We start from the raw sequence: 12,796 nt of genomic DNA on the forward strand, positions 1-12,796 counted from the left end.
TTTTTAAAATTCTGCAGATTTGAAGACTTGGAAATTTTTTTGGTGAAGCTGCAAACTCATTTGGGCATTAAATCATTGATCTGCAACCTCAAAAGGAACATTTTATTTTGAAAATAAATTTGAATATGTTTGAAGGGGTTACCATGAGGATTTGAAGGGGCTACCATGAGGATTTGAAAATTAACATTTATGGTGCTAGTTTTTTTTTTTTGAAACTTGACCAGTTTTCCTTTTGCAGTTGGCGAGCCCTATTAACATTATTCAACAGTTACATACCTTTCGAAGGTGTTGCAGTCTGTTGGAGCTCTTTTACCCTAGCTGCAAGCTTCTCAATGATATCAAATATTTTGTCTCTGATCTATACCCCTATCCTAGGCAATTTTGCAGTCATCTAATTTAGAGTTTTGGTCACGCATTTCTGGGCTTAGAATTGATAATTTGAAGCAACTTATGAAGGCATTTTAATCAGAATTGCAGACTTAAAGAGCTTCATTTCCTTTGTGTAAATTTGTCATAAAACCCTTTGCTTGTGTTGCAGAGATCACATATAAATTCGGAAGGGTTTGAGGTATAAAGGTCCTTGCATATTTTTATAAGGTTGCCTGTCTGATCAAGATTGTTTTGCAGGTTCCCAAGCCATCATTGCAAAGAATCCACATACCTGATCTGTAACAAGTTCTGGAAGCCACCAGCCTTAGAATCAGTGATCTGGTGGCTTGAATTTATTTCCAAATCATTGGAGTAAGCAGTCACATAATATTCTGGAAGCGTTGCTTTTCTGAAGGATTACACTACTAATTTGGTGGCTTGGTCTTTCTCATTTCTGTTTGGCCACTTAATATATTAGTCACCAGGCATATTTGGTTCTTAAAGGATTTTTTCCCAACTTTTTTGGTGGCCTGAAATAGCTTGATCTGGTGCCTTCATTGGCACACCTATCGTCAAAGGCACACTGACAAGCAAGTCTGAATTGAGAACTTCATTTTCAGATCTCAATCCAAAAAAAAACTAAACCTCAAAACATTAAGAATACTACATAGTAATCATGAGAAAATTCTGAAGTATTTTTTAGTGAATTGCACTAACTGAGTTTGAGGCATCTTGTCAAGCTTCCAGCATTGTGGTTTAGTTCTTGTTGCACAGCAGTTACATGAAGCATTTGTTAACAACCTGATCTGTCTTAAGCATTTGTGCCTAACAAATACATTCTAAAAAAAGCATAACTGTAAGCACTTAAAAAGGTTAAAGCTCATTCTCTGAAGAAAGGCCTTGTAATCTGTGGCAGATCACTGAAAACTAGTCCCTTGCTCATAATAATACTTGATCTCCTTTGAAAAATTCGTTCGAAGATTGTTACTAATCTAAAGTGATGTTTCTCATTTCTGCTCCTTGTAAGCCACCTCACTTAAGTGTTGCTTAGAAATCCTTTATTGGTCCTAACTGTCCAAGAAAAAAAGGAACATTATAATAATATCATTGTCATTTAGGCCTTGGCATTGTTTCATTTAAGAGGCAATTTGGTAATTGGATCAAAGCTTGATTTCATCTCAATCACATATTGTTGCTAATCCAAAGATTGCCCTATTTTCTGCATCTTGTTTAGAAGAATAAGTAAGCATTATAAGATTATCAGTGATACTTTGAAATTGGGTTTGATTGCAGCTTGTTAAACTAACTAACCAACTGAGAGTTGCAATCTAAATTTGGTTTACATTTCTACTTTCATCTAAACGTTGTTGAGTGCATGTTGTCTACATTGCTAAATCTAAGTAGTTACCTTAGCAACCTCATCTGCTATCGTGTAAGTGTGCTACTTCTACAAAACTTTGCTTATTCCCCTGTCTAAGTAAGTAAGATCATCTAATTATCGCACTTTTATCTAAAGGTATTGTGGATTTGCTCTAACATCTAAGCATCTATCTTGGGCATATTGTTAAATTGTGAGCATATTTATTTCACTTGCAAAGTTAAAATATTGCTCTTGTACTTATCTTTTAATCATATCGCTCATTTGTCTTTGATATTGTCATCTTTATTTGAGCACTTCTCTTTGAAACAAGTACAATTTTCCCTTTTCTCTTGCAAATTATATATCATTGCTCATATTTTAATATTGTCTCATTTTCATCTTACAACATTGCTTATCTATTACTTGAAAACTTTTTGTGCAAGTGATACAATCTATCCAGAGCATTGTTCATTAAGGCACTGGTCTAAAAATCATTTCTACCGAGTGGTTGTGTCTTACTTGTCTTAATTGTTAGATCTATCCATCTCACTTGACTAGGACTTGTTTCACATTCATCAAGTTGTTCATCTTTAAGTCTCCTAGAGCCTATGTTCCACAGGCTATCTTCATTCATTCACCCTAGGGACTAACCCCCTTGACTTGTCCAGGAGAGAGTCTAAACAGAGTAAGGATTAGAGTGACAACCCTTACTCTAAGCTTTGTTGCGGTGCCTAGACACTTTTTGTGACAACAGGTCCCAATTCTTAACTCCTCATGAAGGAAAATCTAAGTGCCAAGTTTAGTGTTGTCTTCTAGGAAAAGGGCAAATGATCTCATGACCACATCATCATCTTGAATGTCTCTTCCACCTTTATGCTAGTAAAATTGATCGTTGTGTTTCTCAATAGTGACTACATTTATTTTTAAAATCCTTTCTTTCAACACATTTTTCATGTATTTTCAACTTTTTCCGATGTGGGTCTACTCAAAAGCATGCCGTGTGGTTACTCATTGGATGCAAAATTTAATTCTGCATCCAACATGTGCCTACACTTGACATTTGAGTAAATCTGTAAGGAAATAAGTCGAAAATACAATTGAAAAAAGTAGTTTTCTTCTTTTCTCTCCAAAATTATATACCCCTAAGGATGACATCATCATCTTGAATCTCACTGGTTCTTATAAAGTTGATTATGTTAATACATTTTTTGCTTTGAGGCCCATTTTTTACGTCGAAAATCCCCTAATGAAAAAGGAAACTACTCAAAACTACAACTCTAATACATATTGAAAAAAAATTATAATAGGAAATCAGTTGGTGGATTGTCAAAATAATATATTACCACTTCCTTTTTAGTTATGAATTGAAATCTGCTATGAGAAAAAACAAAAAGTTAATTTACAACTCGTTGAATTGAATGAATTAACCTATATGGCTACCTTCTCCTTTTTAGACTAGAATGAAGAGTAGGTACATCGATATGGACACATGCACAACAATGCCTCAAATAGAGATAATCTATGACATGCAAGCATGTATCTTCCTAGATATGTGTGCCCTTAACTAAATGCATGTGCCTTACTTAAATAAGCAAAAAATAAGAAAACTGTTTAATAAAATTGAAGCTAACATATCCAATGTAATATCCCATTTCCGGGATATCCCTCAAACCCAAGCAAACTCCAACCAAACACGTCCAAATGATATAATGACCGGGAAACTCAAAGTGATAAAAATAACAGTGGTACAACATATAATAATGTGAACATGAAATATAAGCAGATACTTAAGAAATGTAGAGAGAAATGCTAAGCTATTTTATTATACTGAGTAATGGAAAGAGTACAAGAGGTGATCAGATAGGTAGCACCTCGACTTGCACAAGGCAAGTGAAGAAATACACTCAGAATAGCAAAGGAATGGCCTCTCTCTGAACTGCGTCCAAGCTGCTGGAGAGTTGCTGCGCCGCTGCCACTGCTCGAAATCAAATGAGGATTTGGGTCTATTCCCCTCCTCAGAAAATGCTGAAACTCTGAAATCAAACTCTACTCAAGAAACCCAGAAAAACCCAGAAAGCTTTTCTAAAATAGCTGACCCCCGAAAATCACCCCCTTGGGAATCTACGCTGTCCCTCAAGGCCTTGCGCTGCCATTGAATAGAATCCTCCAAAAATCCACCTTAAACTCTGCCAAAATCCTCCAATATACAAGTGTTGATCCCCTGCTCAAGCTCCCGGCTCAAATCTTCCGCAAAACCCTCAATCTGGAACTCCCACCAAAAAGAATTGCGTCCCTCTCTCAAGATTGCGTAGTTATAAAAAATGCTCAGTTCTCCTCCCTCCAAAGATCAATCCTCCTACAAAAGACTGCTGAAAACTACCTTGCTCAATCAGGTACTCGAAGTCCCCCGGGGCTAACAGTGAGATCTTTGAACGGAGACACTCGATGCACTAAACAGTGCTGCAGACCAGCTAAACAGCCATTGTGCTCTAAGTCGAAGTGACTAGCTCAAATGCACATAATCGAATGACAAAATGAGGAGGCTCCCCTCTCCTTTATAGCGTTGGCCTCTCACAATCCCAAGGCCCACCTCCTCCAGTGCAGTCCCTTTCTTGCCACGTGTTCCTTTCCATCTGCGCAGTCCCTCCAAGTGTCTGTGTGGGCCCCATTTCTGCGTGGTCCTTTGGCCCCCTTGGCTCCCCTTTAAGTCACAACGTTGTGCTACTAGGAAGTGACTTTATTCTTAAGGTGAGTTATGTCCCCCATTCCTCACCTTTTTATTTATAAATAACTATAGAAGGAAAAATTGAGCAAAATCGAATATTCCAATTAGCCATGGCTAGTTAGGAATATTACAGTTTCCCCCGGCAAAATGTTGCTTGTCCTCAAGCAACTGAAGTGATGGATGCTGCAAAATTTTCTCACTCTCCCAAGTGGCATCCTCATCCGGTAAATTCTTCCACCTCACCAAGAATTCCTGGACCGTCCTGCTCTGTAGCTGCCTCTCCCTGGTATCAATAATAGCCTTTGGCTGCAACACCAAATGCCCCTCATCATCTGTGGGCAGTAGCTCATCTGTCACTATCACATGCTATCCCAATGCCTTCTTTAGGCATGATACATGAAAGATGTTATGAATCTTGCTGCCTTGGGGCAACTCCAACTCATACACAACCTGTCCAGTCCTGCGTATCACCTTGTATGGCCCATAAAAGCAGGGCTTGAGCTTTTCAGCCCCCTTCTGCTTCAGTGACCACTGTTGGTATGGCTATAACCGTAGGTAGACCAAGTCCCCTACCTCAAACTGTCTCTCCACCCGACCCCTGTTAGCATACAACTTCTACTGGTTCTGTGCTGTAGCCATATTATCCTTGAGAGCTTGGAGGATATCTCGACTCTCTTGGATCCAAAACTTGGCTCTTGGAGCCTTGCTAGCACCAAACATCATGTCAACAAAAGATAAAGGATGATATCCATACAAAGCATAGAATGGTGACATACCAATGGACATGTGATGTGTAGTGTTATAGCAGTACTCCCCTAGATGCAGCCACTTCAGCCATGCTCGCTGCTGCCCACTGACATAGTTATGCAAGTAGCCCTCCAGCCACTTGTTAACTATCTCTGTTTGCCTGTCCGTCTATGGGTGATAACTGGTACTCGGTGTCAACTCCGTCCCCACCCACTGGAAAAGCTCTTGCCAAAACCCGCCCATGAAATGGTTGTCCCTGTCACTGATGATGTTCTTAGGAAGACCATGTAGCCTAAAGACCTCTCTGAAGAACAACTCGGCCACCTGTGCTACTTTGTAGTGTGCGGATATGGCGAAAAAATGTGCATACTTTGTCAGTCGATCAACAACGACAAAGATACAATCCTTGCCCTGCACCATGGGCAACCCTGTGATGAAGTCCATCGAAATACTCTCCCATTTCCCCTCCGGAATGGGAAGAGGCTGCAATAATCCTGCAGGATGGCTCATCTCCCCCTTGTTCCTCTAGCAAACTTCGCACTCCTGGATATGCTGGAGTACGTCCTCCTTGAGGCCCTTCCATGAGAACCTCTCTCTAATGGCCCTGTAGGTTTTGGTAAACCCCTGATGGCTGGCCAATGGTGAATCATGTGATGCCTGGAGTATCTTCTTCTTGAGCTGAGATCCCTCAGTCAAGAAGATCCGGTCCCTATAGTAAATGATCTCATCGATCACCCTGTACCTGTCATCCGCCACCTGCCCATCCAGAACCTCACATGAAAATCTGTCCTTGGAGTACTCTACTAAGAGTTGAGCCCTCCAATTTGTGTCCAAGCTCATAAGAGACAACGTGGCTGATCTACGTGAAAGGGCATCTGCTACCACGTTGTTCTTACCCTTGACATACTCAATGTCAAAGTCATATGCTTGGATCTTATTGATCCACTTCTGCTGCCTCTTCTGTAGCTACTTCTGCTCCAAAAAGAACCTGAGGCTGTTGTGATCAGTCCTCACCCTGAACCTGTTACCCACTAAATACTGCCGGAACTTGGCCAATGCATGCATGATGGCCAACATCTCCTTGTCGTATATAGAATACAACCTCTCGTGCGGATGACCTCCCTGCATCAATATTGCGCTGATCCCCTCTCCCGATGCATCACACTCCAAAACAAATGGTTGCGAAAAATCTGGCAATACAAGCACTGGGCAACTGCTCATCACCTCCTTGAGCTTGTCAAAGGCTCGCTGCGTTGTATCCGACCAACTGAATGCCCCCTTCCTCGTCAAATCTGTCAGGGGTGTAGCACGCTGTGAGAAACCCTTGACGAACTTCCGGTAGTAAGTACAAATACCACTGAATCCCCGAAGTTCCGTCATGTTCCTCGGCTCCAGCCAATCTCTGATGGCCCTAGTCTTCTCCTCGTGGACTCTCACTCCGTCCACCCCTATGATGTGTCCCAAGTACAACATCTCCGTCAATCCAAACTCACACTTGGAGAGCTTGGCATAGAATTGCTGCTCCTCCAAGATGCGCAACAATGTTTCAATGTGCTGGAGGTGCTCCTCCCAAGTCTAGCTGTAAATGAGTATATCATCAAAGAATACCAACACAAACTTCCTCAAATGACTGCGGAAGATGTGATTCATGCAAGACTGGAATGTAGCTTGGGCGTTGGTTAGCCTGAAGGGCATCACCAAAAACTCAAAGTGCCCATAGTGACACCTGAAGGCGGTCTTGGGAATGTCCTGTTCCCTCACGCGAATCTGATGGTACCCAGATCTCAAATCAATCTTTGAGAAGAACCGGGCTCCTCTCAACTCATCCATCAACTCATTGATCCTGGGTATGGGGTACTTGTTCTTCAGGGTCTTCTTTTTCAGGACCTTGTAGTCAATGCATATCCTCAATGTGCCATCCTTCTTCTTCACCAACACCACGAAAGAAGCAAAAGGACTCGTGCTCATCGAATGTGCCCAAGAGCCAACAACTCCTGAATGGCCTGCTCAATCTCATTTCGATAGGCCTTGGGATGCCTATAGGGGGTAGTAATCACTGCCTGTATGCCCTGCTCAAGCTCAGTGGTGTGCTCAAACCGCCGGTCCGGTGGCCATCCCGACGAATCTCCCCAAATACTGTAGCATACCGGTCAAGGATGGACTGTATCTCTAGGTGCACTGTCTGCCCTGTAGTCCCTGCCTCTGATGCACACAGCTCCACTGCCCACTCTACGTCTCCCTTCCGGAAGACTGCCTCCATCCGATGAGCCGAAACACTCTGAGGCGGATATGTGTGCTGTCCTCGTATCTTCTCATGCTTCCCTGTCTTCTCATCATCCCACTCCATCTCTAGGGTCTTCCAATCTGTCGTGACCTTCCCTAGAGTGATAAGCCACTGAACACCCAGTATCATGTTGGTGTCCGGAATATCGACCATGAAAAAGTGGTCAGTTAGTGTGTAGGTGCCCATCGTCACTAATAACTCTGGAACATAACGAGAACACACCATGGTTTGATCTCCTGGGACCAAAACTGAAAAGCCATCGAAGCTCTCTGTTTGTATACCTCTCTGCTCAACCACCTGTGCATCAATGAAGTTGCGGGTTGCCCCACTGTCAACCAAGACTGATACTCGCTGGCCACGTCCTGTCCCCTGTATGCGCGGTGTCAAATACTTGGGAACTCCTCGCAATGCTGCAAGGGCCCCTCCGGTGGGTGCAAAAGCTGCACCACCTGCTGGTGGTGGTGGAGGTGGCAAACAATCCTACGCGGCATGACTACCTCCTGCCTCCACATCATCATCCTCATCCTCTTACCCGCTGCTCTTGGAGAAGACCTCAATAAAATGTGCTTTGCTAGCAGCACATCTATGTCCCGGTGCCCACGACTCCTGACAGGTAAAGCACAACCGCTTCTTCTTCAACTCCCTCTTGGCATTGTCATCAATCTGTGCTCATCCTGGATTCCCCTTTGGAGGCGGAATCCTCACATCTTTCCCCTTAGGCTGGAAAACCTGTCTCTGGGGGTAAGGTGTCCAGGTCTTGGGTAAGGCATCATGGAAGTCCCGAGTTCTGCTAATAGCATCTTGGAGAGTGGCTGGTCTAGTGGACCTGACTAGACCCCGAAGTGGCTTTGCTAACCCCTCAACATACATGTAGATCCTCCATGCTGTGGATAGATCTGACACCATCATTGAAACCCTCAAGAAGTCTGTAATGTAGGTCTCTGGGTTTCCAGTCTGTTTGAGCCTCGTCAGCTCAACAAAATGCTGTTCCGGATCCCTCCGGTCGAACCTCTCTATCAACATCCTGGTGAACTCGGCATATGTCGTCACTGTGGAGTGTCCGAGTGTAACCAACCCATGGAACCACCAGTCCTTGGCCTCACCATCCAAATGTAATGTCGCCACCTTGATGGCCTCTTTCTCCGACATCTGGTTAAGTTGGAAATAGATGTCCAGCTTCTCCACCCAAGACTTTGCCGAACTGTTTGATGAGCCATCAAACGTAGGCAAGTGAAATCTACTAGCTATGCGGTGGGTGTCTCCATCATGATAATGCCGGTATCCTCTGTGATGATCGCGGGGTCTACTATCCCACTGGAGCTGAACAAAGTCTCTGAATGAGAGAGCATCCTTGAACTCCTACTCATAGGCCTGGTACTCCGCAAAATAATCGTCCATATGATCGGGCTCTGCCTCCTGCTGTGCTCCGACTCCTGTATTTGCTCTTAGGAAAGTGGGCATGGTAGAGCGTATAGGGGCATGTGAGGCCACCTGCTGAGTGGTATCACGCTGAGTGGCACCCTGCTTTGGCAAATGGTGAGATGCACCCTATCCCTCTCCTACCTGGAAAACTCGTGGGCTCTCACGCTGTCTAGCCTCCACTGCCGTGAATCTCTGCCCCATCACCTCGATCTGCCTCGATAGATCCTGCACTGATTTGAGGAGCATGTCCGCAAATTTCTTCCCGTCATCATCTACCATCGGTTCCTCGTGCTCTGCGTCCACCACAAGCTCCTCCTATTCTGCGTCCACCACAGGCTCCTCCTATTCTGCGTCCACCACTGGAACACAGTCTCCCTCTTCGTAGGTGTTCTCCAACCTACGCCCAGTGTCTCTGTATCTCCTACCTCTATAACAGATGTAGGGCTTTTCCCCCAGTGTCATAGATTGCTAGCTCCATAGGCTGAGCCAGATCTATACTCTGATATCACTGTAATATCCTGTTTCCAGGATATCCCTCAAACCCAAGCAAACTCCAACTAAACATGTCCAAATGATATAGTGACCGGGAATCTCATAGTGATAAAAATAATAGTGGTACAACATATAACAATGTGAACATGAAATATAAGTAGGTACTCAAGAAATGCAGAGAGAAATGCTAAGCCATTTTATTATACTGAGTAATGGAAAGAGTACAATAGGTGATCAGACAGGTAGCACCTCGACTTGCACAAGGCAAGTGAAGAAATACACTCATAATAGCAAAGGAATGGCCTCTCTCTAAACTGCGTCCAAGTTGCTGGAGAGCTGCCGTGCTGCTGCCACTGCTGGAAATCAAATGAGGATTTGGGGCTGTTCCCCTCCTCAGAAAATGTTGAAACTCTGGAATCAGATTCTACTCAAGAAACCCAAAAAAACCCAGAAAGATTTTATGAAATAGCCGACCCCCGAAAATCACCCCCTTGGGGATCTACGTTGTCCCTCAAGGCCCTGCGCTGCCACTAAATAGAATCCTCCAAAACTCCACCTGAAACTTTGCCAAAATCCTGCAATATGCAAGGGCTGATCCCCTGCTCAATCTCCCAGTTGAAATCTTCCGCAAAACCCTCAATCCGAAACTCCCACCAAAAAGAACTGTGTCCCTCTCTCAAGACTGTGCAGTTATAAAAAATGCTCAGTTCCTCCTCCCTCCAAAGATCAATCCTCCTGCAAAATACTGTTGAAAACTACCTTGCCCGAGCAGGCACTCGAAGTCCCCCGGGGCTAAGGGTGAGATCTTTGAATGAAGACACTCGATGCACTAAACAGTGCTGCAGACCAGCTAAACAGCCAACGTGCTCTAATTCGAAGTGACTAGCTCAAATGCACATGATCGAATGACAAAATGAGGAGGCTCCCCTCTCCTTTATAGCGTTGACCTCTCACAATCCCAAGGCCCACCTCCTCCAACGCAGTCCCTTTCTTGCCACGTGTTCCTTTCCATCTACGCAGTCCCTCCAAGTGTCTACGTGGGCCGCATCTCTTCGTGGTCCTTTGGCCCCCTTGGCTCCCCTTTAAGTCACAACGTTGTGCTACTAGGAAGTGACTTTATTCTAAAGGTGAGTTATGCCCCCCTTTTCCTCACCTTTTTATTTATAAATAACTATAGAAGGCAAAATTGAGCAAAATCGAATATTCCAATTAGCCATGGCTGATTAGGAATATTACATGCAACTTCTTGTGCCTTTTTTACTTAACTTAGAAATCATATGCAAATCATCAAAAAATGAAAACGACCGAGGATAACATTATCCCTTCCTATTTATGGCTACACATGCATGCTCAACATTGGAAACTTACAAAAGTAGTGGAGCACCCTCTAGTCTTCTCTACTACTATGCCCTTATCTACAAACCATCATGATGCATGGAAATCGATCTTGTATGGATTTTCTAAGTGTGTAGTTGTACTAACTAAAACACCTAGATATATGACACATGTGCCCACCCCGATAGAAGAATATCCAAGATACGTTAATCTATAATATTTGCATAAATGTCAAGTGTAGGTAACCTTTGGATGTGGAATTAAATTGCACATCCAACGAGCATCCACATTGCATACTTTTGAGTAGACATATGTAAAAAAGGCAATTGAAAATACTTGAAAAAACATGTTTTTTCAAATTTTTTTTTTTTATGTGGATCTACTCAAAGTATGCACCCTTTTTCCATGTATTTTTATTTATTTCTTGATGTGGGTCTATTCAAAAGTATGCAGAGTGGGTACTCGTTGGATGCAAAATTTAAATCTGCATCTAACAAGTGTCTACACTTGACATTTGAGTAACTATAAGGAGATAAACTCAAAATACAATATAAAATAGTTTTGTTATTTTCCTTTAAAAATCATCTCTTATTTGATTATTTTAACTATTATTTTATATTTTCCTTAGGAGACACATTTTAGACCTCAAAATTACCCTCATACATTTTTTAGCAATCTAGATTTTCCCAGGAATTCTTTTAGTGTGGAATTTGTATAACATGTTTAAGAAAATATAACATGGTTTTAGAGCATAGCTTTTGAAATCTTCTAGATTTCATGTATGGATAGGAGGCTATTTGGAGTAGAGCATTGTTGGAGAGTTTCACTAGGCAGTGTTGCCTCAAAATCAAGTAGGCTTTGTGAGGCTAGCTCACAAAACAAGAGCTAGACCAAGGGACAACAATATGAGGTGTGGCCCATTGTCACCACAACCACTACATCCTGCTTTTTTGTGGACTTTTACCACTAGGGTGGCTTCCATTTAGTAGGTCACCTAAAGAATCTATCAAGTACAAGGGATAAGGTGAAAAAATAGGCTTGTTACTGCTCAAACTAGCAGAGGGTCCTAGAGGGGCATTTGCTAGGTCAAGAGGAACAATGAAGCTAAAGCCCACTGTCACCACAACTAAAGCTTCCTACTATTTACAAACTTTCACTGATGGGAGGAGACTCGATATGTAGAGAATCACTTATAAAGGATAGATCAACTAAAATGGGTGTGAAGTGATCTCGAGGACCCTTTCCTAAGGGAGGCTCAAGAATGAGACTTGCTTGCTTCTTAAGCAAGGTACAAAGCTTTCTAGGAGAAAGGGATGAGGATTTAAGAGCTAGGTTTAAGAAGTGTGATTTGTAAAGGAGCTTCCAAAACCCTAAAATCCTTGTTGAACTTGGTTTCCTAAATGGGTTTGAAGAGTTGAATTTTCAAAGGCATGGGACCACATGGGACTATTAGTGCTCAAACTAGTAGGGGTCCCTAGAGGAGCACTTGCTAGGTCAAGGGCAACAATGAAAGCTAAAGCCCATTGTCACCGTAGTTAAAGCTTCCTACTCTTTACGAACTTTCACCAATGGGAGGAGACCTGATGTATAGAGAATCAATTATGAAGGACAGATCAACTAAGATGGATGTGAAGTGATCTCAATGACCCTTTCTTAAGAGAGACTAAAAAATGGGACTTGCTTGCTTCTTAAGCAAGGTACGAGGTTCTCTAGGATAGGGGAATAGGGAATTGAGGGCTGGGCTAAGGGAATGTGACTTGTAAAGGAGCTTCCTAAACCCTAAAATCCTTGTGGAACTTGGTTTCCCAAGTGGTTCTTGAAAGTATACAAACTTCATCTTGAGACATAGGATTTGTGAGAATGTCAATAATCTTGCTCATTTGTAGAAATGTGTTAGAGGCTAGAGCCTCATTGCTCCTGCTTGTACAATATCTTAGTAATTTATCTCAATGTGCTTCGACCTGTCATCATGGTCACCTCCAACGTCTAATCAAACAATCCTGTGAGTAGCTTTTGAAATCACATTGCTTCACAACTTGCCAAACTATCTGTAATATACTTG

The 12,796-nt window shown here is 42.7% G+C and overlaps 1 protein-coding gene across 4 annotated transcripts in view; it reads left to right on the top strand.

Annotated features, from left to right (window-relative positions):
• The window catches only part of LOC149246539 (uncharacterized), a 161,853-nt gene that overhangs the window by 86,781 nt on the left and 62,276 nt on the right, over window positions 1-12,796 (top strand). The window contains exon 7 of one of the 4 annotated variants that reach the window (XM_089457964.1): window positions 628-687. The exons of the other annotated variants lie outside the window; for them this stretch is intronic. Within the exon in view, the coding sequence (XP_089314090.1) occupies window positions 628-672 (45 nt within the window). The 3' untranslated portion in view covers window positions 673-687. Of the gene's footprint in view, window positions 1-627; window positions 688-12,796 lie in introns of those variants that run through there. 4 annotated transcript variants of the gene reach the window in all.

Source organism: Pinus tabuliformis, chromosome 7 (assembly GCF_031772625.1).
Source record: "Pinus tabuliformis cultivar Carrire ecotype Pingquan chromosome 7, CPIR1, whole genome shotgun sequence".
In the NCBI taxonomy this organism is placed as follows: Eukaryota; Viridiplantae; Streptophyta; class Pinopsida; order Pinales; family Pinaceae; genus Pinus; species Pinus tabuliformis.